General features: G+C 47.1%; 1 protein-coding gene across 2 annotated transcripts in view; it reads left to right on the forward strand.

The window, feature by feature from the left end:
- The window catches only part of PLXNA4 (plexin A4), a 437,461-nt gene that overhangs the window by 220,494 nt on the left and 190,228 nt on the right, over positions 1-26,739 (forward strand). For both annotated transcript variants that reach the window (XM_050323730.1, XM_050323731.1), the window contains exon 4: positions 144-275. In XM_050323730.1, the coding sequence (XP_050179687.1) occupies positions 144-275 (132 nt within the window). The remainder of the gene's footprint in view (positions 1-143; positions 276-26,739) is intronic.

Genomic DNA, 26,739 nt, shown 5'->3' on the forward strand with positions numbered 1-26,739 from the left:
TCCCTGCCCATGGCAGGGGGTTGGAATTGGATGATCTTTAAGGTCCCTTCCAACTCAAACCGTTCTGTGATTCTATGATTATTGTACATTTTCAGTGGAAGGAGGAAAAATGCTCATGCCCTCTCCCTGCTTTTGTTTTTCAGATCCGTGTGGACGGCACCAATAAGAACACCCTGGAGTATGAGATTGTGCAGGTGGTGGACACCGGCCCCATCCTGAGGGACATGGCCTTCTCAGTGGACCACGAGCACCTCTACATCATGTCTGAGAAGCAGGTAAGAAACTCCACCAGTCCATGGTGCTTTAAAAGCTTTTGGCTCCATCGTTCCCTGGACATCAGGACTGCAGGTGAAGTTCTGACAGTGACCACAGCTTCTACAAAGATGTGCTCTGTTGTTGATCTCATGGCTTTTCATGCTCAGAAACCACTGCATCTGTACACTGATGCAATATTTAGGGGTCAGGGGCAGAGAAATAAGAGGGCAGAAACCACCCCCAGCGTTGCTTTGTGCAGTCCACGTCCTGCTGGCTGCACGACAAGGATCTTCTGCTGCATCTGCTGGTACCACGTTGCTCTCCACCCCCACTCAAACTGTGGCTGCATCTGCCACAGACGTGGAAAAGTGTAATGCTGAATCATTTGGCTCCAAGTGGAGTTTTTGGAGAGGCTGGAGCCTCTCAGAGACGCAGTGACTGAGAGTGTAGGGCGCTGCCTGCCAGGGTGCAGGCCGTGTTTCATGTGATGTCCCTGTTGTGTAATTTGTATTATTTTTGAAAATGCTAAACAGCCAGATCCCAGGGAAGGATCAATCTGGGCGTTCAGCATGGAAGTCTGGCTGGTTTCAGCAGAGTGCTTGGCCTTGGGAAATTTGCTGTTGGGGTGGGAGGAGGAGGAACGACTTTTGCATGAAAAAAATCCACTGTGTATAATTAGACTTGTGGACGTGCAGGGTTACTTGAGTTATTGTAACTGGTTTATTCAAAAATGCTCATGGGGAGCTTTAGCTCCACAGAAATCAAGGGAGCAGTGAGGGATTGTGTTTGGGTGATGGCAGGTGCCCTACAGTGCCACTTCAGTGGAGGTCACCAGTCCAATTGAGACCCATACAGATGTTCCAGGATTCATTGAACCCCGGCCTTGGATGATGTAAGTGGTACCAGACATAAAACAGCCACCTGATATTCTCCTTACTGTCTTTATGAATGGCCTGGAGGACACCTGCCACCTTCAGAGCAGTGTGATTACCTCCCAGTATCACCCAGTTCCCTAACACCAAGGTCCCCTCCAATGACCTGCTGGGTGCTCCCACCCTCTGACAGCACCGGTGGTCAACAGTCAGCGGCCTCAAGGATGGAGATGGGGCCCAAAATCCCCTCTTCTCATCCACCCTCGTGGCAGTTTTACCACCCACAAATCCCTGCCTTAAAAAGGCCACAGTGAATAATCATCTCCTCCTCACCTGCCACGATTTTACAGACCTTCCTCATATCCTCCTCAGGTGGCTGTTTTCCAGACTGTGGCTAACAGTGGAATTATTAACCTTTACCTAAGATAACAGGAGTTTTGTCCTGGCCTGTAAGGCAGAGATATGTGAGATTTTGGAGGGAGGTGTTCAACAGGGTTGCTGTGATCCAAGGGCTCAGATGTGACAGGCTGTTAGTGCTTCTCCCCAGGCACAGTAGGAAGGTTATATTTGCCAACCTATGAGTGTCATTTCTTCTGTTTGAACCGCTTCATTTGAAGTGTTTTGTGCCTCTGTGATCTCTCTGACCATTTCCCTCTATTATGGATGTTTCTACCTAAAATTTAGTGAGGGGGGGGAGCAACTCTATACATCCATCCTCATTAAAGAGGCTGTGAGACGTTGTAATTCAGGAGAACAGGACATGATGACAGAGCTGGGATTGCTTTCCAATCTCCTCCATGCTGGGCAAGAATTGGATGTCACCTCCAGTGCTGAAGTGAAAAGAGTCCCAGTCACCTGCTGGGATGGGGTGGGAAGCTGGAGGCAGGTGATGCTTGAGGTCCTGTGAGGCTTTGGTCATGGCACCGTTCCTTTTTCATGTTCTTTTACTGTGTGGGCCCTTCCTCTTTTTCTTCTGCATAGAAGGGGTCAAAGCCCTTGAGCATGTTGATATGGCAATAACCAATCCACTGGTTTCAGATTTGCTCCTCAGTGTCCTTTTTGTGCAGGTCCATTTGGCATCGAGTCACCTCAGATACCACCCCTGGCTTTGTACAGCCCTTCAGACTCACAGAGACAAGATGTTTGGCTCCCTTGGGCTGGTTGGGCTCATAACACCCGGGAACTGTCTCAAATCTCTGTAGGAAAGGCCAGTGGGATAGCAATGTTCAATCCCTCACTTCCTTAAGAAATGAAATATGGAACAAGAGGAGCGATTTGATTTTCCTCCAGAGAGTTCCATGAACATATTCTTGCTGATATGGTGACTACCTACATGTGCCTGACCCTTAAACAGGAGTGGGTTCAGTTTGTGGTTGGCTATTCTAAAGCACAAGCTTAGGCAGGTTTTGATGGGGCCCTAGGTTGTTGATGGAGCCCTGCAGAGAACTCAGGAGCGCTGAGTCCTGCGGGATTTATTCAATCATCTCCTCCCACCCTTCTTTGAAGCTCATGGGTGTCTCTGTGAGAGAGGTTAGTGAAAAGGGCAGGGACTGTTGTTATTTAAAACCTGATCCCATTTTGTGAAACACTCAATGCTACAGAAGCCTTTGCCCAAGTCTGATTTTATCTGAGGCGTAGCAAGTGATGTGAGTGACAGAGCTGCCACCACGGCGGTGCAGTCACTGCCTGTGTGCTCATGATACAACACACTTCAAGTGCTTGAATGAATTAGCATTTGTAGAGCCTTGGTGGCTGAGAGTGGGTGCAGGGGTTGTGCTGGAGGCAGGATTAGGAACAGCTTGGCCTTGGGGAGCAAATATCCCATCCACCCTACAAGACACGTCATACAGATCTTTTCAGAACTGGATGATGGTCTGACTTATCAGGGGTTTTCACTGCCCACAGTGCTATTGTCAGGCCTGTGGAGGTGAAGGACAGGAGGGTGATGGCTTGACCTGACCTTTTTAAAGACAGGCATGCTCCAGGGCTGGTCCCATCCCTGGGGAAGGAGGAGGTTCCTCCTGCCTCTGTCTGCTGGGCTCAACCCTGCCTGTGCCCCAGAGATAAGAGGGGTTCTGTTGGCTGCATAGTTGCTCCACTAAAAGCTGTTTTCAGAGAATCACGGGATCATTAAGGTCAGAAAAGACCTCCAAGACCGTAAGCCCAACCTTTGACCAAATACCACCACACCCATTAACCCATATTGGGAAGTGCCACATCCACTCACTCTTTGAACACTTCCAAGGGTGGTGACTCCACCACCTCCCTGGGAAGCCTGTTATAAAGTCTGACCACTCTTTCAGTTCTTAATATCCAACCTGAACCTCTCCTGGTGTGACTTGAGGCCATTTCCTCCTGTTCTGTGGCTGGTTGCCTGAGAGGAGAGACCGACCTCCACCACACCACCACCTCCTTTCAGGCAGTTGCAAAGAGCAGTAGGGTACCCCAGAGCCTCTTTTTCTCCAGGCTAAACAGCTGCTCCTCATAGGATTTATGCTTCAAACTCTATGGTTTTGCCAGACTTGGCTCCATCACTCACCAGTCCTCAACAAGAGTGGAAGCCCCAGTGATAAATCCAATTTCTCCAGCTTGTCCCAGTCCTATCGTGGCTCTGACAGTCCTAGCAGGGCACCTTTAACCTGAAACACCTTCAAAGAGCTGTCACTATAAATCAGGCTACAAGAAGCAGCTCTCTTGTGATGCCAAATATATATATATATATACATATATCTCCCCTGACCTTTTTTAAGGTCAACTTCTGCACTGAGCACTTTCCTCAGTGCACCTGGGGGTCCTTGGGTTGCACAGGGGATGTTTTCATCTGGAGCTGAACTCTCTGGGCTGCAAAGAGGGAATTCAGCTCAGCCCTGTGGTCTGTGGCTGAAGCAGGTCCTCCCCTGCAGCTCTTCTGAACATCAAGGGGTGACAAGCAGCTCCTGCCCACTCTGAGCCATGAAGTGCTCTTGGCAGGAGGATGCAGCAGCTTTTCACCATCAGAGGGGCTCCATTATACAGAAACACGTATTTTAGAGCAAGATTGATTCAAAGAGGGAGGATTTGTCACTCAAACCCAGAGACAGAGTATATATATAAAGGTCCCATGATTTCAGGAGTTGTGGCCATATGTGTGCTTGAGGTGTGAACATGTGTTTCAAGTCCCTCTTGATGGAGCAGGGAAGGGTTGGAGCACACATGGGATCTGTCTTGATTTATCAGGAGATCATCCACTTAGCCCCAGCCTTCACAAAGCCTCTGAGAGAGGTATAAGTCACTAGACCAGGTTCTCTGGGCAACCTGTGCCAGGGCCTCACCACCCTCAAAGTCAAGATTTCTTCTCAATATCCAATCTAAACCTTCTCTCTGTCAGGTTGAAGCCATTCCCCCTTGTCCTGTCACTCCATGTGCTTGTGAACTGCTCCCCTCCAGATTTTTTACATCACTACACTGAAGGCTTGGACTGTTTCTTTTCCCTTTTTCTGTTTCTGGTGTGCAGACCCAGAGGAACCCTCTGCCTCACAGGCTGATCTAAGGGGATGAGGAGCAGATGGGAAGTGCTGCTGGAGGAACAGGAGGGTCTTTGCTGCAGTGTCTCTGCGTCTCCCTCCTCATCACACACGCACAGGCCTCCTGGGCTCCCTCTTCCTCCTCTAATATTTGAATTTCTTTCTCTTCCCAATGGAGAAGCCCAAGCCTAGAAGCTCCCTGGAACTCTCTGCAGGGGTTGAGATAATTCTTTCACCATTTTCCCACTCACCCTGCCTCTCTGTCTGATCCCATCCCTCTTAATGGCCCTGTCCTCTCATTTGTGGGCTTGCACTTGCTTTTCCATTGCTCCTCCACCCCTGGTATCCCTGTTCCTTTGCTCTCTCCTCTCCCAGCTCTCCCCACACTGCTGAGTGTCTGACACACACACAGAGCTCAGCTCTCCACGCCAAGAGGAGCTTTGGATTAGCCCTTGGAAGGTCACCTCCTAAATAACCCCCTAAATAACTGTTTCAGCAGGTTGGACTCCTGGGTCTCCCCCAGTGCTGGGTGTGTTTTGCAAAGCTGATGCAGAACCTGGAAAGCAACTCCAAGACAAAGGAGTCCCAGCTCTTCCCTTTGATACAGAGGGATCAAAGGGAAGAGCTGGAGAAAGTGAACTTAAAGGCTCAAAACATAGAAGGCAAATGGCAAGAGGCCCCAACTTCATATTATTTGAATCCCAAGGCTTTGAGCTTCCTCTGACTAGGGAAGACTGTTCTGCAAGCACTTTATGAGTAACCTTCTGTTACTTAGGAGTAACCTGGAAGTGTCCAAGGCCAGGTTGGACGGGGCTTGGAGCAACCTGGGCTAGTGGAAGGTGTCAGGGGTGGAACTGGATGATCTTTAAGGTCCCTTCCAACCCAAAACCTTCTGTGTCTGACTCGAGGAAGGGGATTTGCAGGTTTGCTCCGTGTAGGTGAGTCGGCTTCACGCTCCAGCGGGAAGCTGTGCCTAGTCCCTGAAAATTAGCAGAAAGTCATCCCCAATCTGGGAATAAATCACATCTGTGCCGTGCTCTCATTCCCTAAAACCATTCCAGTGTGTCTGAGGTGAGACTGGTAGGGTCATGCGTAGCAGAAGCAGATGGGTATTTTGGAGGCTCTTTTAAACTTTGCCAGTGAAATATCAAATAAATATGTACTTCTACTAAAGCGTGGCAGGAAGCACATTTGGTAAAAATTAAGCAACAGTGCTGCAAATCATGTTGACAGGCTCTTTTTGGCCTTTCAGTGCCTGTTTCTCATTAAGATGGGGAAGGTTTCTACCTATTTGTCTCCTGAGATTTATTCTTTTTCCCTCTGCCGCTGAGTCACTATCAGCAACAGAATTATTGTGTGCAAATTAGCTGCCAAAGAAGAGGTGGTGACTGGCCGGTTTACTTCTGATTTCATGACCACTGATTAAAATCTTGCCCGCTGCTTGTGTTATCCTATCAATTAGTTAACGCAATCGTTAATAACTTTGTTTAATTACAGCCTAATTTCTTCAAATGTGGTTCTTTGCACATGATATCAAGTAGCATTAACTCCTAGGTTTGGAACGGCTGTTTCCAAGGGATTGTCAATTTGAGGCTGTCCCCAGAAACACTGGCTCAAGATCACAAGTTTTCAAAATAACTCTAGAGGGTTTTGGTTTTTTTTTCCCCTTTTAATTTGCATTTGTTTGTTTGGGAGCCATCAGGTTGTGTGCAGACCATGGTTTTCATCATTGGGCCAGAACCGGGAAAGGCAGAAATGATCTTGTTAGGAAATGGAAACTGAGATTGTTTAATCGGTGTGACCTTTTTGACCTGGGGATTTAAAAGCATCAGAGACACCACCCAGAAACTGTACATTTTGCTGCTGTTGTTGCAGGTTTCTGTAATTTCTGTAATTCAAGTCTGCTCTTGAAGTATTGACTCTCAACTGGTGGAGGGGTTACTGTGTGTATTGTGTGAGATGACCACTGTGCACACCCACTCTTTGGAGGTGATCAGGTCTTCTGCAGGACCTCACTGACCAACTTCTGGAAGGGTATTGGCAGCATCATCTCCTCCTTGGAATAACTGTTAGGAAGTTAGGAAGAAATTATTTGCTCAGAGGATGTGAGGCACCAGAAAAGGTTGCTCAGAGAAGTTGTGGATGTTCCATCCCTGGAAATGTTCAAGGCCAGCTTGGACAGGGCTTGGAGCAACCTGGTCTAGTGGAAGGTGTCCCTGCCCGTGGTAGGGGGTTGGAACGAGACAGTCTTTAAGGTCCTTTCTAACCCAAACCCTTCTGTGATTCTGTAACTGGCTGTTCCTAAACCAGACTGACATCCTAGGTAAGATCAGGGCCATCAGAGCTTCTAAGAGGCCCAAATCATGGGTTGAAATTCACGCTGTCTTTGTAAAGATGCGTCACGGTCATCTCCCTCAAAATGCCCAAACGAAGAGGGCTCCAAATCACCCCTTTCCCTGCTCTTGAGCAGTCCTGCACAAAACAGATAGGGAAGAGCAGTTCCCCGAGTTCAACCAAGCCCTATCAAGCAACGAGTGTAATCCCAGTTGGCAGCAAAGGCAACTTTTTGTTCTCTTTGATTGTTCTTTGCTGCCCCTACAACACCCCTGATTACCCTCAGCGATATCAGAGGCTGAACTCGGCTCTCCCCTTGCATTTGCTTTCACCTAATTAAGGGCCTGTTAAATAAGGTCAGACGCCCTCTGAGAACTGACTGCATGGATGGAAAATCCCGCACGGATGCTGAGCTCAGGATGGAAAAGACACTGTGTGAGTGTCTGTGTTTCTCGGCCAAGGATGATAAAAGTGATTTGGCCCACTGGCAAAAGCTGCAGCACACTGTGCTGCTGACTCTTCTGAAAAAAATTCATCATAGCAAAAGCATATTATTGAAAAAAAAAAAATAAAATAAAAAAAAATCACCATTTAGCTCGATTTTAACTCTCTTGCTGCTGGCATGGGGGTATTTAGGAGTAAGCAGAGGTGGGATAATTCATGGGGTAGGAAGTCCCTTAATCTCCTGCTTGGTTGGTTATGTGTTCCAGCAGGGATGCAAATAACTCCAAAAGCTGAGGTGAGCAGGTGAGGAACTGATTCAAAGGTCTTGGAGGTGTCCCAGATGGGCCATTTGTGGCAAGGGGAGAAATTCCACCAGGGGCTGTCTCCATCCCATGAGATGCATGGGCATCTGGAATTTCATCTCCCACTGTCCCTCAGCCTTGAATTAAGGCTGTACCTTTTCACACTCGAATTAAGCTCTTTTTATGCTTTGGAAATGCTTTCATGAGCCAGTTGATGCTGTATTCAAGTGCCCCACTTTGCCCTAAAACAACTACTATGCTTAGTGCACTGGAAAGGAGGAAATGTTTGGAATTGGAGTCTAGGATTTGAGAGACTCAGTCTCATTCCCTGTCTTCCTCACAGACTCCTTGCACTGTCAGACACATGGTGGGATTGTTGGGGTGTCCTGTGCAGGGCCAGGAGTTGGACTTGATGATTCTTGTGGGTCCCCTCAGACTCAGGGTGCTCTAGGAATTCATGACTCTGTGACGCCAGCTGTGTTGCAAACCACTGCATCTCCACGTGTCCTGTAGGTACAGAAGGCATTTCCAAGATCAGGACCTCTTTTGGAACTCTCTGTAACACCTGCCAGGGACCACTGGAAACTCAGGTCTCCTCCTGACACCTGGTGTGCCCGCCCTCATGAGAGCTGCAAGAGCTTTCTTGGATCCCAAAGCTCAGAGGGACTTTTGCTAAGTCGCCATCAGAAATGCAGCCTGAGCTTTGCTGGCTGTCAGAGAGGGAAATGCTTCTTGAGAGAATAATTGTCCTCTTTGTATCTCTCCCCCATCCCTGTAGATGAGATGAGTTAAAGCTTTCTTGATCCCATCTAGAGGAATATCGACAGATCAGAGCTGAGTGTCCAGATCACCCCTGGGGCAGGATTTGGGGTGCACTTATGTCCACATGGGTGCATTAACTCAATTTACTGCCTGATCCACACAACAAGACCTGTGTTCAGTCACACTGGTGGTGTGCTTGTGCCTGAACCTTACAGCTGTACCCTCTTCTACACGTTCAATATTTGAGGGGAGAACTACAGCTTTCACAGTGCCATCTGCAGATCTGCATTTGGCTTGAACTTCAGCTTGAACTAATGTCAGCATTCATCTCTTGGCTTGCCAAAAAAAGCCAGCCCCATGCCAGGATGGTTCCTCCACGGGCTGCTCAAAGCAGCAGCACAGGAGCTGGAGGATGCACAGAGGCTTTCCAAGGTGCTGTGCCTTGTGGAGGGTGGTTTAACTCATCTGTGAGACTCCTTGCCTTTAAATATCCATGTGAGGGACACAATTGCAAGGGGATGCCTGGAGCCAAGACATGAGGAATGAGGTGGGTCATGCAGCTTAACCAGGTCTCCTTCCTCCTGTACTATGTTTTGAAGTGGGAATATTTGGTTCTCTAATTCTCTGCCCACAGCTACCCCCTGGCTTGCACAGAGGACAAAAAGTAGGGCTGGAGGAAGGAGTGAGCAATGGCCATAAAGGCACAAAGCATTTGCAGAGTCATTCCCAGGGTGAGAATGGCAGGGAGTATCGATCCTCAGGAGCGGGGGTGACAGGTGGGAAGCCATGCAGACGTGTCCCCTGGGGGCACAGAGCTGCCTGACACATGGAGTGCAGGTCACCTGGCACTATCGATTGTGGTGCTGTTCCTCTGTGGAGTCACACACAGGCTGCTCAGTGGAGCTACAGAGCTGTTCAGGGAAAAGGTTCTGGAGTTAAATGCATCCCTCTCATGTTTTAAACAACAACAACAAAAACAATCCACCTTCTTCTCTCTGAGTCCTGCCAGGCTGGTAGGTTGTGGTTTCAGCTGGGAATAGGTCAGAGTATTAAGGGCAGCTCAAGGAATTTAGCTGGAAATCTGAAAATCTCCCCCCTCCCCCAGCCCCTGACCCTGTAACAGACCCAGAAGAAGGGGAGAAGAAAGAGGAAATCTAAGAAGCTGGTGATTACATGTGAAGCCTGGCAGATCTGTAATCCTGGACTCCATTAAACATCTGTCTCCTCCAATCTCCCTGACAGCCAGGTCTCCTCCTCTGGCTGCCTCGCACAGATCTCGCCTTTGCAGGTCACTGGAAAGCACAGCTTGTTAATCACCCCCCTGGCTTTGGGTATTCCACACCAGCACCAGTCTGGGAGGGAGGATCTGGGCAAGGCAGTGCCCGTGGCTCAGGGGTACAGGCACTTCCACACCTCTTGGGTTTTAAGCTCTTAAATGAGACACATCCTGGAGTGCTTTCCCGGATCGGTGCCCGGTGGCTGTCTGGGACTGTTCCCTTAATTACTGCACTTTAAACATGCTTCAAAAGTTGTTTCCATTACAGGCTCCTGTGCCTTATTACTGTCTTTGAAGCAAGTATTTGCTCTCTTGGGGCTTTTCCCTTGCACCGTAAGTGCACAGAGTTATCATTTTCTAATGCATATTCTGTTTTTCATGTGATGCCTCAGAACTCCTAAGCACACTCCATGTTAGTGGGGATTAATAGGAATTTCATTGTCAGACTCAGGGAAAACTGTGCTCCAGAGTTTGCTGTGTCTTCTGCACTTGTGGCTTTGAGTCTTTCTTGCTTTAAGGCCCCTGCTAAATATCTTTCATTACTTTATATTACTTGATATAGTCATTATCATCATAGATGTGTGCAGCAGGAACGGGAAAATGAAATCCATTCCAGAACCTGCCCTTGAAAAGCAAACTGGCTTTTATGTTCTTTTCTATTAAAAAAAAAGAACTTTAAAGTCACACTGTGATGTTATTTCTTTTTTCAAGGTTTGGGGTTTTATTTCCAGTCTTTGTGATTTTCCAGTTTGTGATTGGAGACAACTGTACTCAGCTACCCTGAAAATTATTTTCTTGTTTTATTTCCTAACTGGATGAAGAAACAGTGAGAATCTTTGAGACCTAAATTAGTCTGTCTTGCTTTGGTGCTGTGTGTTTTTTTTGTCCTTTAGAAAGATATTTTGAACCAGCAAGCTGAGCACTTGGTCAATACTGTGTTGTATAGGGTATATCAGTATTTTTGTTTGTAGTGTAAGCCTTGGCCTGCTCAGCAGCTTGTGTTTGGGTGGGTGGGAAGATTTGAGGGGACAGGAAAATCCATGCAGCAAGTTTTGTGGATAAATCAGTGCCCCTTCAGTGAATGATGCACATGGATATGACAACTCTTCTGCCAAATGTCCCCTACGTCACTGCCTGAATAAAGATCATGTTAAAATTGGGATTTTTTGAAGTAATGGTCCTTAAACTCTTAGTTCTCATCCCAATCCCAGCACTTCTCACATAATTCTGACTCCCTGGAAATCCTCTCCTTTAGTTCACCTGATGAATTCACTTCTTTTCCTCCAGTCCTGAACTCCTACCCCAGTACCTGCTCTCGTGCCCCTCTCCTGAGAGTCTGGATCCATGGATGCCTTTGTGACGTATTTATAACTTGTAAAGCCCTTTGGATTTCTGCAGGATGAAAGACAGTGTTTGTACAAGATCCCTGCCCTCATGACATAATTTGGGAAGCTTTCTCTGGAAGGAACTTTCCAGGCACATTTGGACTTCACGTGTCAGTAGTTTCTGCCCCAAAGAGCGAAGGTAACCCACGTGTTTCCCCCGAGCATCTCATCAGGAATGCGTTTTGATGGAGTAGGAACTCCAGGGTGATCCACGTAATTAATGCTGGATTCACGGAGCACTGGCACGGAGGAGACAGACAGACGTTTGCACTGCCTTGGCCTCCATCAGGAGGACAAAGCATCCTTTGTTCCCACATCCTTGTTTTATTTCATTTGGTAGTTCAATGCAGTAAAACAGGGAACACCTTCTGGCAGCGAAACCAAACGCTGCGGTGTGGCCTGTGCCTGTCGATTCTCAGCCTTCTTATTATCCCCAAGAAAAGCTCCCAAATTCATAGGGAATAAGCCCCAAGCCATTCCTGGACACTGAGGGGATTCCTCTCTCTCTCTCCAAGAGCATTACCTATCCCTGAGACTTTCACCTCAGGCAGGTTGGCCATTAGGAGCCCCTTGGCAGTGACTGATTGCGGGGATCTCTTTTGCTACGGAAAATGTGGAACTGATTGTCTGTGTGACCCCGTTTGACCTCGGGAATTCTGCATTTAACCTGGCTTTAGCCATAATAAACTCGAGTAATTAGCAGAGAAATTCAGCGGTGACATGTCTAATTGATTGGAAATGCCAGTCCCCTGATGAGACACGAGGCTTCGGCGCGGGCTCTGCTGTGAGGGGGTGGTCGGGATGCTGTCAGGAGGCAGGAAAAAGGCAGGGAAGGAATGTGGAGCCTGTTGTAGGTTTGCTTTTCTTTCCAGCTGAGAATGCTGCAGGTTTGCTTTTCTTTCCAGCTAATGGCCTCGGTGAATAGCTATCCATCACTAATTACTGATCCCCCCCATGCTCAGCACTTTCCCAAGGTTGAGCTCACACCTTTGGGAAAATCCACCTAATCTCTGCACAGGCCATCTTAACCCTTTGCTTGCAAAGAGGAAAAAAAACAAAACACCTTCTGTGATCCTCATCTGGAAGTCCAGCAGTTTGTGCCCCCCACCAAGGAGGGCCCTGTTTGGGAGAACATCATTTATTTCAGGTTGTGGATTGGTGATCTCTTATCTCCCTTGTCACTGCAGATCTGTGATATCCCTTCCCGGGCTTTGCATTTGCGCTCCTAACTCGGTGACAGTTGCAAAATTAAACGTTTTCAAATAATTTTTAGATTTGTGCTCAAAACTGGCCGTTTTTCTGCCCTGGCTCACGGCAGGGCCTCAGGACCACGTGTGTGCCCACCCTGGAGCACAATACCCTGTGACATGGGGCTGGGAATGGTCTGGGAGTGTCATTCCCAGACAGTCTGGGCATGGATGATCATGGCCTTTCTGAGAGGCAGTTTGGCTGCAGCTGCTCCATCTGCAGACTAAAGGAACCAAACAATGTGTAAACCAGCACGTTAAATTATCGGTGCAGGTCCAAATTTACAGACTGGTACAAGCACACAGTGCTGTGGTTTTTTTGTGTAGGTAGGCTCAAAGTCTCTGTACTGCTCGTTGTGGCCTTCCAGCACTTAAAGGGAGCTCCTAAAAAAGAGGGAAAATAACTATTTACATGGACAGGCAGGAAAAGGAGGGGATGGCTTTTAAACCAAAAGAGGAGAGATTTAGATTAGATATTAGGAAGAAATTCCTTGTTGTGAGGGTGGGGAGGCCCTGGCACAGGTTGCCCAGAGAAGCTGTGGATTCCCCATTCCTGGAAGTGTCCAAGACCAGGTTGGATGGGGCTTGGAGCAACCTGGACTAGTGGAAGGTGTCCCTGCCCATGGCAGGGGAGGAGAGAGATGATCTTTTTGCTTGTAGTGTTAATTAAATGTTTGAAATATTGATTAAGAGCTGATGTCTTCATATTTGGGGAAAGCTGAAGAGCCCACTGGGGGAGCTTGAGGGGGGTGTATCAACCATATCTTGGGAAAAATAGGGAAGAAAATAAAATGTAGGGTTTAGAAGGGTCGTTGGAGTGTTTTATTTGATAACATGGATACAGCCCTAGGGGAAAATAACCTGTTGCAGCTGTCACACCATGAGAACCCTCCATTTGCTAATGTAGTGGAAATCAGTGTGTCAGTGGAGGGGGACCCCTGACTTCCACAACCCTCTGGTGTCTCCTGCTGCTCCTCAGGTACCAGAATTTCCCTCACCTCCGTGCTTCCAAGCTCTTTGAGGTTTTTCTTGAGGTTCACCACCCGCTCCCAGCCAAGGGAGCCTCCAGAAACCAACTCAGGGCTTCAGGAACACTTTCATATCCTGGATCAATAAATTAAAAAAAAGGGGAAAAGCAATACAGTGACAACAGCAGATGCACTGAAGCATCCTGGGGAGATTGCAGAGTCTCAAAACAAACATTAGATGTGTAAACAGTGTCTCAGCACTCCTCGGTGAGGGTTTGCTGCAGACCCATTTATTGCCTTCCTGATGATTTATTTTTATTAATTTTCATAGCTAACCAGATAAAAGTGCTTGTGGCAAATATTGTGGGCTCTCCCTGCTCCCACACCAGCCCAGCAAACCCTCCCTTTTTCTTTTCTACTTTCTTTTTGAGCTGACAACCAATCCAGTTACTGTTCATTGTGGCACAAAGTTTGCACCATCAACAGTTTGCCCCATTTTTCAGTGCTTACACACTTTTGGGGTGTTATTCTCCCTGCTTAGAGGAACAGCAGCAATGGTTGTGGTGCCAAAAATATCTTTTAAACACTGAAATATCTGTATTTGATGCATTTGTGCCTTTGCTTCCTCACACAACCTTTAAAAGGAAGGAGGATTCACACGTGATAAAGAACTGCAGCTTGGAGTAATTTTTTTCTTAAAGCAGAGGGAATATTTGTAGGTTTAAGCATTGACAGTTTTGCCCCAGGGTCCTAGAAAAAGAATCTTTACTGAGTGGATGAAATTTTCAGGTCCCTGGAAATACCTTGTGCCTTTCAATGGGACAATTCCATTCTTCTTTTCCTTACATTTGTTATTTATTTTCTGCCATTCTGCCTCTCCAAGATATTAATTTTTTTTTTTTCAAGTGAAAAGTCATCCTGAATTTAGTGGTCCATTTGTGGGGAAAAAAAATAGTTTGCTTTGCCTCTGATGATTTGCTTTTAGCCTGGGATGCTGCTCTTTCTCCTGTTGGCCACGAAAATAGTCATGTGCAACACAGATGTGATGTAGTTATTTATTTATTGTTATATATATACATATGATATAAACATTTACAAGAGAATGGTGTGACAGGACAAGATGAATGGCTTCAAACTGAAAGAGAGAAGGTTTAGGTTGGATATTGGGAAGGAATTCTACCCTGTGAGGGTGGGCAGGCCCTGGCACAGGTTGCCCAGAGAAGCTGTGGCTGCCCCTGGATCCCTGGAAGTGTCCAAGGCCAGGTTGGACAGGGTTTGGAGCGATCTGGGATGGTGGAAGGTGCCTCTGCCCGTGAAAGGGAGTTGGAATAAAATGATCATTCAGGTCCCTTCCAAACCAGGCCATGCTATGATTCTCTGATGTATAAATATAGAATATTTACAGGTTATTATAGTGGTTTCTTAAAAGACCTTATGAAAGGCTACAGCATTTTCCTCACTCACTACCCTCTCTTTTGGGAGCAGGTTGTGGGTGAATGAGGTTCCCCAGCAGCAGGAGCTCCACTGCATCTTTCCCCCATCATGCAGCAGGTTTGTTGTGAGATGATGGGGGTGACTGGAAGGATGAGGCACAAGTTTATCACATATGGGAGACACACAGAGCACCTGGACCTACTGCACATATGGAGACCTGCCCTAATGTTCACAGGGCAGGAGGAAAGTCATGTCACACAGACATTACCTGACACTTTTATCCATCTGCACATCCAAAGCCACGGGGATCACCTTATCTAGCCAGGGGAGCACAACTGGGATGGGAGGCAGCATGTGTTTGGCAGAGCACAGCACCATTACACTAATGCATCTGCAAATGGGAGGCTGGAGAGGGGCTATTTGGATAATGGAGTGGCTGGGCTAATAAAATTAGCCTCCCATTCACAGCCTGGGCAGGGAGGAGGGGAAGTGTCCCTTTCAGTCTTTCCCAATCATCCCCTGACGTCTTATTCCCCTCCTTGACAGGCCAGGAAGGGGAGCAGGCAAGGGGGAGCCTTGCAGCAGAGTGAAAATGGGCTCCTGCACTAACACAGTGCTGGAGATTTCTGGGAAGCCAAATCAGTGGGCTGTGGTGCCTCCACTTTGTGAGAGCTCAGGCTCCAGGAGCCCTGAGCCACCGTCACGCTCCACAAAACCCCCCTCCCCTCGCAAGGGGCAGGGTTGGAAATGCATTTGTCACTTGAGCTCCAGACAGCAAACCACACTGATTTAATTAACCCAGGGAGCCCTGCTGGCCTTGTCTGCAGAGCTCAGGACATCAGGACGTGGATGAGTGGAGGCAGGGCACGGAGGGAGAGGGGAAGAGGGCAAAGGCACGTGGCTGTTGGGCAGTCAGAAGCCATCTCAAAGCACTTTTCCCCTCACAACCAAAGGCCCTTTACAATTACTCTTGATGTGATTTACATTTACTTTAAGGCATCTGCATAATGGGATATAATGCACAGGAAGTGCAGTCGTGAGCTTCTGAAAGCTTTTGGGGGCTGACAATTCCTGCAGAGCACGAAATCTCCCTTTCTCTGCAGCTGGAAATGAGTCCGGTCTTTACAGAGCTTTTCCCGGGCTAAAAATGCCAAAAAATCTACCTCCCAATCTGTCTGACCTGTCAGCTCTATTCATGAAGTGCCCAGACCTGCCCTTTCTTTTCTACCTTTCCAGTGGATTTATTGGGACCTTGGACTTTTCACTTAAACATCTCCCCAGGCAGGAGGATTTCCATCTCCAGCAGAGCAAAAGACAGGGGAATGTGGCTTTGCTGTCAGTCAGGGGCAGACCAGGGGCTGGTGGAAGCTGGGCCACCTCTGCCCACCACTGTGAGACAGAGCAGTCCCACTTGTAGAAAGTCACCTTGGCCAAGGGCCTGTGAAATTTTAATGCTCCCCACCAAATATTGACTCTCTGAGGGCGTCTGAGTGAGCCTTTAGTGGAGAAGTCGATATTTGTCTGATGTTTCAGTGGATAATGTTGCTTTTCTTTGAATTTCCGTTGGACTCTCTCCCAAACTCGTTGCAGAGTATCAGAAGCGAGATAAAAACATGGGAGGAGAAGGGAGTGCTCCCTTTGGAGGGTTGTTATGTGTTGTCTGCTCTTCCCTGCCTTAATGAGACGCTCTGCTGGGTGCCCTCCTCTCAACTCAGCATCAGGAGCCCTGTTCCCGTTGTAATCACTTCCAGCTCTGAGCAAAACCCTTTTCCATTTGGCTTTCTAAGGAATTTGTACAGCCAAAATTTGGGTGTTCAGACACCACCAGTGCTGAACACAGCAGAAATACTGCAATAAACGCAAAGGCATCAGCAGTTTTGTGTGACAAACACTCCTCTTCCCACTGGAGATCATTGCAGAATAATCTTGCCACTCCATCACGAGCGGACTTGAGCGGGTCTAGTGTGTCCCAGTAGGAGAAGAAGCTCCAGGTTAGACTTCAGGTAGGATTGTAGCCATATATATTATTAATAGCAGACACATGTATCCACTTCCTTGCTGTACTCAAGCTACTCAGTTAATTCTGCAGCAAGGACTCTGTTCTGTCCCTGTGGAATGGTCATTCTGCCATCCTGGGCAATTTAGCATCTGTCCCGTACAAGTCTGAGATGCAGAAGAATTCCAGCGGGGGGAAAAGCAAATATATTGCCTTCCAGGTAACAAAATCACTGCTGCAGGTTTGATTTTTGCCAATTTACCATCCATTTGGGACTCAATCTAAGTTGGCTGTGCCTCCCAAGAAAGAATAATGCCGTAAACAATGTAGCACTAATATACTGAGCAATTAAAGAACTTGTTTCTGATTGAAGTTGAAATCCATTATACTTCCATTTGCAAGGCAAGCTGGGCAGATTTTGAAATAAGTGAAAGCAAAAGAGCCAATTTATATTTCTGTTTGTGCTTGTAAGCAGTGAGTAAATAAGTCCAGGTGCACAAGAGGAGTTGGAAGACTTAAATTTCAAAGGCAGCTTGGGTGTCTGATAGCTGTGGGAGTCTGGACTTAAAATAAATGCAAAGGAACTGTTTTCAGGAGCAAAAGGGACAGGATTTGTGGGTACATCTTCACTGCTGCTTTAAATTTTTTCACAGAATCACAGAATGGTTCGGACTGGAAAGGACCTTAAAGATCACCTCATCCCACCCCCACACCATGGGTGATTCAGGGACACCTTCCACTACCTCAGGTTGCTCCAAGCCCCATCCAACCTGGCCTTGGACACTTCCAGGGATGGGGCAGCCACAGCTTCATTCTCCAGTGCTGGTCTTGTCCCACCCAGCTACTGGTTGATGCCTGAAAGGCATCCATACCCGGGAGTGAGATTTTTGGGGTGGCCACCTCAGCAGTGTTCACCCACCCCCAAGCAGGGCAGGTGTAGGAGAAGGTCTGTTCAATATTTATCCGGCCAAGAAAGAGAGTGAGTGATGCTTGTGTGAGCAGTGTCATATTTAAAAGGTGTCTCCACTTAGCTGGAGGTCACAGTGAATACTCTCCTTGAGTGGTGGCATCATTTCATAAAAAAGCTTTTCCATTAATTAAAGTCAACCCTGCATCGTGCTCGGGGTTTGGTACAGAAGCTTAATTTTTCTGATCAATATATATTACCATATTTCCTAGAAAGAAGCTTTCGCCCCCTCAATTAGCAGAGGAAAAAATAATTGTGTGCATTTGAAAGCATTTTGTGCCTCTAATACCCACTAAGTAGATCAGAGCTGCAATTTCCCTTTTCTTAGGGACTTTTGTCCGTATCAGTTACCCAAAAGGAGCACAAAGCCTTGTTTGCTCTCATTCAAATGGCACTTCAATAAACACATGGGGAAAATGATGATTTTTGTACTGCCTTTTTTTTTTTTTTTTAAGGTTGAGAGAGAGGGGATAAACTAATGAAAATGCCCCAGCCCATGAATCAGGAGTTTTGGCACTGAGATTTCTACATGCCCAAGTCACTAAAGGCCACTTTCAGCTCCTTGCAGCAGGCTCTGGCATTTATTTTTATGCAGCACCCAGGGCCACTGATTTTGATGAGGTTTCCGGGCAGGAACATGGTTATTAATTTATCCTCAAAATTAATGGAATTGGGCAGGAGGGGAGAACTGCTTTATCTCCGAAACCTTCCCTCTCTTCCGACTTCCAGCGCTCCGGGAGGCCTCGAGGCATCGCGTGCACTCCCCATCCCGGGGCACAGCCCTGCAGGTGGACTCACACCCCAGCAGAACATCCTTCTCCCCTCCTGCTGGGCTGGAATTAATATTCTTCTTTCAGTCCCTTTGTAGGGAAAAACCTAAAAGTTAATTGCCTGTGCACACGAGAGGTGAACAACCAGATGCCCAGGAAAGCACAACAGAGTTATTGAGTGATTCTGCTTTAATTAAGTGCATCAGAGAGCTGGGAATGGTGGGGCCCCGTGCCTGGTGCCAGGAACATCATTGAGAGGGATGTGAAGGGATGGCTGCTGCCAAGGGATGATGGAAGGTACTCAAGGAATATAGAAAGCTATTTTAATTCTGGCTTGCTTTGAGAAAGCTGGAGCAATAGCCAATAACCATAAAACTACTGGGGCAAAGCTGCAAACACACCAAGGGCATCCCTCAAGCACTTATCTCTGAGCTGTCTGAAAAAAGGAGACCTTTTATCAGTGAGAGGGGAGCACAACAGACCAGCAGCTGTGAATTCCCTGCCAAAAGGGCTGCAGGCAGCGTTTTCAACCTTCTGCCTAAAGCTGGCACCATCCAAACCACCCAAGGGGGAGGAATTTGGGGACATCCACCCTTCTGAGTCTGTCTCCCTGCTGAGCCACTCACGTTCTAAGACAAATTGGGTAAAACAGTTTCCCCTGCATGCCTTGGCTCCTATGATGTGAAAAGACATTTCAGATCATCAACTAACCTCTAAAATTAGCAAACTTTGTTAAAAAATCCCATAATTCATGGGCTGCAGTAGTGGTTATTGAAGGTTTCTTGCACAATCTTCTGCAAATCACACCAGGGTGGTTCCTGTCCTCACTCAGCAGAGCACAGGCCACCAGGGTCAAGCTCACCAGATTAATCTCTGTGTGTTATGAGCACATCACAAAGGACAAATTCACTGTGAAATTCCCATGAACCACCCAATTTCCAAGGCCATCTTTGGTTCTTGCCTTGTCTCCCTGTGAAGAAAGGAAGCTCCATGGCCCAAGGAGTTCAGACCCCAGAGCTCTTGATGTAAAGACCACCTTTCATCTTAACTTACTCTTTTTCTGCATCCAGGTAAAGAATCCAGACACCTGCTCTTGGTGGAGAGAGAAATTGGCCCTTTCAGGGTAAAATTCACTTGACTTCCTTTAGGTTCAGCTTTAGGATAACATGAGCTACCCTCAGCAGCAGCTCACAAAGGGAGTCCAAGCAGCTCGTTTTAGGGAGGTATTTGCAATGTCTGCAAACAATGATTCGTGCTTTAGGTCTCCTTTTAACCACAGCTAAAAGGGACCTTGCCTTGTTTCCACTGTCCACGCTCTATTTTCTCAGGATGTCCCTGTGATCCTTGCAGAGATGCTGGGGACTCTGGCTGCTCTGCTACCAAGGAGCATCCTCAGATAGTTCCCATCCCCTGTGAGAGTCCAGCAGATTCCACTGCCCTTCACTCCTCTCTGCCTCCAGCTCTCTTGCCTAGGTCGTTGCTCTGTTCTCTGTGGGTAAACAGTGATAATTTTAGGGTCTCCTATGCAAAGAATGACCAGAAATGGATTCTAAGAAGTCCCATAATCACATCACTTCTTCAGCTTTGAGTCTTCAGGCTTTGCCTGAACATTTTAACAAACTGAGGTTGCACTTTGCTTACAGCCATCAGGATTTTCTTGTCACATTATTCTGTTCTGGCTACACCAGAGATCCCAACCGCTCTGTCAAGGAGAGATCACACTTGCAGGGACACGGATCCAGGCTATGAGATGACCCACCTGGAATTAGTGGCAGGGCTCAGACATCAGGGAGTGTCAGGATAACTGCTGCTAATCCTCTGGTAATTAAAGCTGGCCTACAGTGTTTTTAGCCCTCTTTTACAAGGCTCTGAAAAACCAAACCACATCACTGCTGCAGAAAATGTGTCTGGGGATCCCAGAGGCAAAAGTGCTGACAAAGAACTCCAGAGAAATTAGAAAAATCAGTGATCCATGGCAAAGTCCTTCAAGGACATTCGTGGGGTTATTTCATAGAGTGCATCCAGCACACAGAGTCACAGTGAATTTGTGGAAATGGCTGCCTTGATAAGTGGAGGTGTGGAAGCTCCTTGGCTTGGTTCTTATGGACAAATTGCAGAAGAGATCAGGACACTGCTCCAAAAGTTGACTGCACATGATTCAGCAGCTGGGACAGGTTTGTGCTCCCCACCATAGACATGCCTGTGTTGTCACAACAGAAAATGCAGGTGTAATACATCAAAAAACCCACCAGTGACTGTTTTTGTGCTGAATTTCTGGACAGCCAGAAAATAAAATGATCTGATAATAGGAAAGGTTTTCCAAGGAGCTGACTGTGCTACAAAAGAACCTCCACCTATCCTTAGATGTTAGAGGATGTTCCATTAAACCCTGGAGTTGTACTTCAATCTATAAAGTTGTTCTTTGAATCATAGAATCATTAAAGCTGAAAAAGATCATCTAAGATCATCAAGTCCAACTGTTCCCCCAGCACTGCCAAGTCCACCACTAGACCAGGTCCCCAAGTGCCACATCATCCACATACTTTTTGAACACTTCCAGGCAGGAATTAAGCTTAGTACAATGCCTCAGATCAAGAGCTAAGGATTTAGAAACAGTGGAGGATGGACTTCAAGTTTGAACCACACTGAAGGAAAAGAAAATGCAGATTATCTCCATGTACCATCATAACTGAAACCTCAAAGGTGCTGTCAAGTCTTGGTGGAAGGACAGTGGAAAGGCTGGGCATGGCCTGTGAATGGAATAACAAAGAGCCTCAAGAGGGCAGTGAAAATTGAAAAATAACTTCAAGATGGTGGAGATTTTGGCACACCCAGCGTGATGTTGCTGCCCATCAGTGTGGGACCACTGGGAGCCTTCGGGACTGTGACCAGACAGGAAATTACAGTAAAAGAATTAGGAGCATCTTGGGGCCTTCACTGAAGCTGAGCACACAGAGACCTTGCAGGACAGCCCTTATCTCAACACATCTGCATGTGCTGTCACACTGCAGGGCAGTGGCCCAAGTCTGGCACAGCATCTCAGTTCCCTGAGGGCACAGAGGCGATCATCTGGCAAAGATCAGCTCCAGCCTGGCTAAGCAGAAAGTGAACGGCCATCTATCCCATCCAAAGCAAACTACACCTCTGTCTTTTCATGTGCCCACAAAGACCCTGGAATTCTTCACTGCTCCTTTAATTTTCGTGGCATTCTGCTGCTTTCTGTGGTGTGCGTAAACTCGCGGTCTGTTCGTAACAACACAAGATCTCAGCGTGCTCTGCTTTATGTCTGTATGTATATACAGACACACAATGTTTTTCCCAGCATGCAGAATGAATAAATTCTGGAGCAATTTTTCATTATTGCCTTTATGAGCTTCAAGGAAAAAAAAAACAAAAAAATCGAAAAACCAAAGCAAACAACAACCTCGAAAGCTAATAAATAATTTATTCCAATGAAATTGCTGTTTACTATGGTGGACCTCAGCTAACCCAGCCTGCACTTGGGATCCTGAGTATCATCGTTTCTTATTATATCTATATTTTTTTCCAAGGAATCCATGAAGTCTCTGTGTGTACGTGCACAAGTGTGAGAGCATGTGCATGTGAAGGCAAGAAACAGGATTAAAGAGACAAGGTTTCTTTCTATCTGTACGTGCTTTGTGAGCTATACATTGGTTCAGGTTGGAAAGGACCTTAAAGATTTAGTTGAATGTGCTCAAAGAAGAGATCCAACCCTCTTTTTTGTTTGTCTGTTCTCCCTTTATAATCCAACATAAATGGTGGATCCATGACACCTCTCTTCAGAAGAAGGCTGGTCACTGGTGGTCAGCAGAGTTCCTGGGGAGCTTTGCTTTTCATCCTAAAGAGGCATTTTAAATTCACCAGATGAACTCTGTCCTCTGTGCGTGCACATATGTGTAAACATCTGTGGGTTTTGTGTAGTTGACCATAATAATATGATTTTGTGGGTTTATGTAATTAGCACATTACAGTTTTGTTTATTGTGCACATATATGGGAGTATATTGGGTGGGAGTGCTGTATGTTAATATATGTGTACCCAACAAGGCACTAGGAAAAAAAAAAAGACAACAAAAAGCAGAAGGGAAGGAAAGTAAAAGAGAGCTAATCTGTGTGTCTTTTTTGGGGGTCTGCCCTAGGAAAATAAAAAAAGTGACTTTCAGGGTTACCTTCCCAGCTTGTCAGAGCTGCTGAGGAGTAAAGGTTACCTGTAACAGAGCCATAGAACGGCTTGGGTTGGAAGGGACCTCAAAGATCATCTCATTCCAACTCCCTGCCATGGGCAGGGATACCTTCCCCTATCCCAGGTTGCTCCAAGCCCTGTCCCACCTGCATTAACAACCAGGGTGATGGCCAGGACTTTAAACAAGGCTTTGCTACAGACCTCCAAGGTAAATAGTTTCTATTTTCTGACTTTGTTATTCTGATCTCTAAGAGATCAATGAATTTCACTTCCAATGCCTTGGAGTTCCTTTCTCTCCTTTTCTGCCACTCTTGTCCATTTAGATGTGGACCATGATGTCTTTTATTACATGTCTGCAGCAGGGCTGTGGTGGGTTGAACTTGGCTGGACACCAGGTGCCCATCAAGTTGCTTTCCTTCTCAGCAGGACAGGGGGAGAAAATAAGATGGAAATAAACTTGTGGGTCAACACAAAGGCATTTTAATAAAGCAAAAGCAAGAGTTGTGTGCAGAAGTGAAGGAAAACAAAAGATCCATCCTCTACTTTCCATCAGCAGGTGATGTCCAGCCACTTCCCAGAAAGTATTTGTAGCAGTGCCTCTACAAGACAAACATTGTACTAACAAATACCACCCTTCCTCCTCCTTTCTTTTAGCTTTTGTTGCTGAGCAGACACCTTGTGGTCTGGAATATGCCTTTGGTCAGTTTGGGACAGATGTCCTGGCTGTGTCCCCTCCCCAGATCTTGCCCCAGCCTGGTGGAAAGGGGAGAATGCTGGAGAGACAGAACTGGTGCTGTGGCAAAAGCACCGGTGTGTCAACAACACCTTTCCATCTGCCAACACACACCACTGTGAGAGCTATGGGGAAAATCAACCCCATCCCAGCCAGATCCAATAGAAGGGCACAAAGCAGTGGGATTCTTCTCTCAGCAGGGGACTCTTGCCATATAAATAAACCAGCACAGATAAACGATTCCTTTGCCACTGGGCTCATTTAACGCCTGATGCTTTAAATGAAACAACGCCACAAATTCGCTCATGTAAAAGAGCGAGCTGGGAAAAGCAGTGCCTGCCTGAGCTCTTCCCTCGCTAATTCCAGGTTTGCACTGGTGAAGGCAGACTGAAACAGGGGAAAGGAGCCCGGGATGTGACATCCCTGCAAGGTCAGGACTTAGGGAGATGAGACCGCAGCTACGGGGGGAACAAAAATGAGGGGAGCAGGACTCCGGGTTGCTGTTGCTCCAGATTGTTGCTGCCCGTTGCTCAGGCACGTTCTGTGGGATTACCATTTCCAAGGGAGCCCGGATCTGTATTTCCCTTAATGTGCCAGGGCTGCTTGTCCTGACCTCTCTCATGCTGCCTATTACCTCAGCCCTGCTTCCCCTCCTTTCTGATCGAATTACTAAAGCACACAGTGGAGTCTCTTGGCTCAACAAAATTTAATGACAGTGACAACAGAGGAGGATAATAAAGATAAATCAGCTGCTCCCAGGAAGGAAAGATGAAGTAAGAACAGAGTGAGTTAGAAGGATACACCACGAAGTGACCCCGGCAAGCGCACGTTCCTCGTCATCCCTTTCATCCCGAGGGCCGTGTTTTTTTCTGCTTTTTGGGGAATTTGACAGGGAAGAGCAGAGAGCAGAGGGGACCAAGGCACTAGAGATTTCTGCCTCAGGCACACTTTTGCTGGGGAATTTAGGGCACATCACCACCTCTTCACCATCTCCTCCCCGAGGCTGTAGGGTGAGAACAGACCAGGGGAAGTCTTTCATCAGGCACACTAATGAAGGTCTCAGCTCTGGGGTTTTCATCTCATCTCTAGCCCTGTGTACTAACGTGATCCACACAGTAAAGGGAAATGGTGTTCGTAAAGGAGCACCTCCTTTCTCAATGCCTGTAAATCCCTGGGCACACCAAATCATGCTAATCCAGCCTCTTTTTTTTTAATGAGCTTTTCTCATGGAAGCCAGTGGAAGCTCGTGTCTTTGTTTGGCAAGGAAACCATGCCTGGAAGGAGCTCTGGGAGAGGTTGAGGCTCTTGTCTAACCTTGCCCACCAGCCAAGGTTGGATGAGGGATCTAGGGCTGCAATGAGCGACATTCTGAGTGTGATGGGCACAGAGGGCATCCCAGCTCCCAAGAACAGTGGGAGAAAAGAGTCCCAAACCAGATCTGATCTTCACACCTCATCCAGATTTCCTCAAATGAATACCAGCTCCTGGGACTGCAGAAACTGTCCCCACTTCCTCCTCCTCCCTGCTAAACGGAACCTGGAGTGTCTGTGGCTACTGAAATTCCTTTTCTGACATTCACCATGTTTCCAGTTGCAGAGCATTTCCTTTCTAATGATAATTCTTGGGAAAAAAAAAAAAAAAAACACACCCATCCTTTAATTGCACTCTCATTCCTCGCCTCTCCCCTCCCACCAGGTTGTTAAATGTTTGCTGCATTGATCTAAACAGCTGAGCACGACACAGTGAGCTGTAGTTGAGCCCTCCTGCAAGCTCAATAAACTTAATGGACATCCTCAAGAACTTTAACTGAGAAGATTTAGTTCCCGGAGAAGAAGGAAACAAACACCCAGAGCAGCTTTGTCTGCCTGTTTGTCCCTCATTTTGCCAGAAACAGCTGCTCATGCTGGGATTAGCTCAGAGGTTTGCACTGAGCAGAGGCTGACTCACAAGAACAAAAACAGGAGATCATTACATCTCCGTGCAGGCTCCAACCGCTTCAGGCTGCGCGGGGAGAGAGAAAATTGACTGGAGTGGGAGCTCGGTCTGCAGAAAACGCCGCCCAACTTCTGCGCGCGGCAGACGAGCGGGAGAAGGGAGGACCTGCACTCTGCAGGGTGAGCAGCCGTGGAGCTCTCAACCTGAGGGCTGGAGGAGCTGGCTGTCACACTGCCTTAACGGAGCCCATTTGTTCAGGGTTCACGTGAGACAAATGCTCAGAAGAGGAGGGACGAAATGACGTTGATTTACGAAGGCGCCGCTTATGGAGAAATTCCGCCTCTCTGCAGGTGTGGGGAACAATCTCCCCTTTTTATGGAGGCAGATGGCAGAGTCTTCACCCTCACATGAATTTCCCTTTGAAGGATAACCTCTGAGTTACTTCAGAGGCATTGGCTTCCACACCTCAGTGGAAGGTGGCCCTGCCCATGGAAGTGGGGTGGAGTGAGATGATCCTGAAGGTCCCTTCCCACCCAAACCATTTCGTGGTTCTGTGAAAATGGGTGGTCTGGCTTAGAAAGTCATGTTGGATTAATTATAAAGGGCTGGCAAAGAAAATGGGCAGAAGCACAAGGGCTCTTCATCCTCAGCTTATTATTGCCATAAATAAGGAACCAGCATCTTCTGCCCAACAGGACAATTTAATATGATGTAGAATATCAGAGGCAAGAGAGCAGCTACTCCTTTAGTAACAACTTATTTTCTTTTAATAACTTATTTTCTAACAGTGAGGAAAGCTCTGGAGGTGATGAGAGGAAAGCAGAAGGTTAAAAGGTTGCTTGGACAGTCTTTCACATTAAATCTGTGCTTTCATCTCAGGGGCTCCTCTCTACTCATCCTTGTCAGAGGACGGCTTCTGGTTGGAAACAGATCTGCAGGCTGTTCTTATAAGTCCTGAGTAGCCCACAGGGCTTCACCAGACAGTCTCTCACCCCCCAGTTTAATGCTGATGTGAACTCAGGGTCACCTTTCTCTGTGTTTCTGTCTTTCAGGGCAGGACTTCCTCCCCCCTTCAGCCCTGTAACATAATAAACAATGACCCGAAATGCTCAGTAAGCCCATTCCTCCATGGGTAAGTCATCATTGCCTGAAACAGAGCACTCTGCACTTCCATCATCAACTGATGGCTGCTGCTACATGCTAAATATATTTTACCTTATATTTTTTTTTTGCACTGCCCATCATGTAACTCAGTACTGTCATGGCCTGATGGCAAAAACCACAGAGCACCAAAATCCATGGGGAATCCCCACTGACAGCAAGACCTAGATCTGCTGTATCAGGGTTATCTTG

Source organism: Myiozetetes cayanensis, unplaced genomic scaffold (genome assembly GCF_022539395.1).
Source record: "Myiozetetes cayanensis isolate MyiCay16 unplaced genomic scaffold, myiCay2020 scf3, whole genome shotgun sequence".
In the NCBI taxonomy this organism is placed as follows: Eukaryota; Metazoa; Chordata; class Aves; order Passeriformes; family Tyrannidae; genus Myiozetetes; species Myiozetetes cayanensis.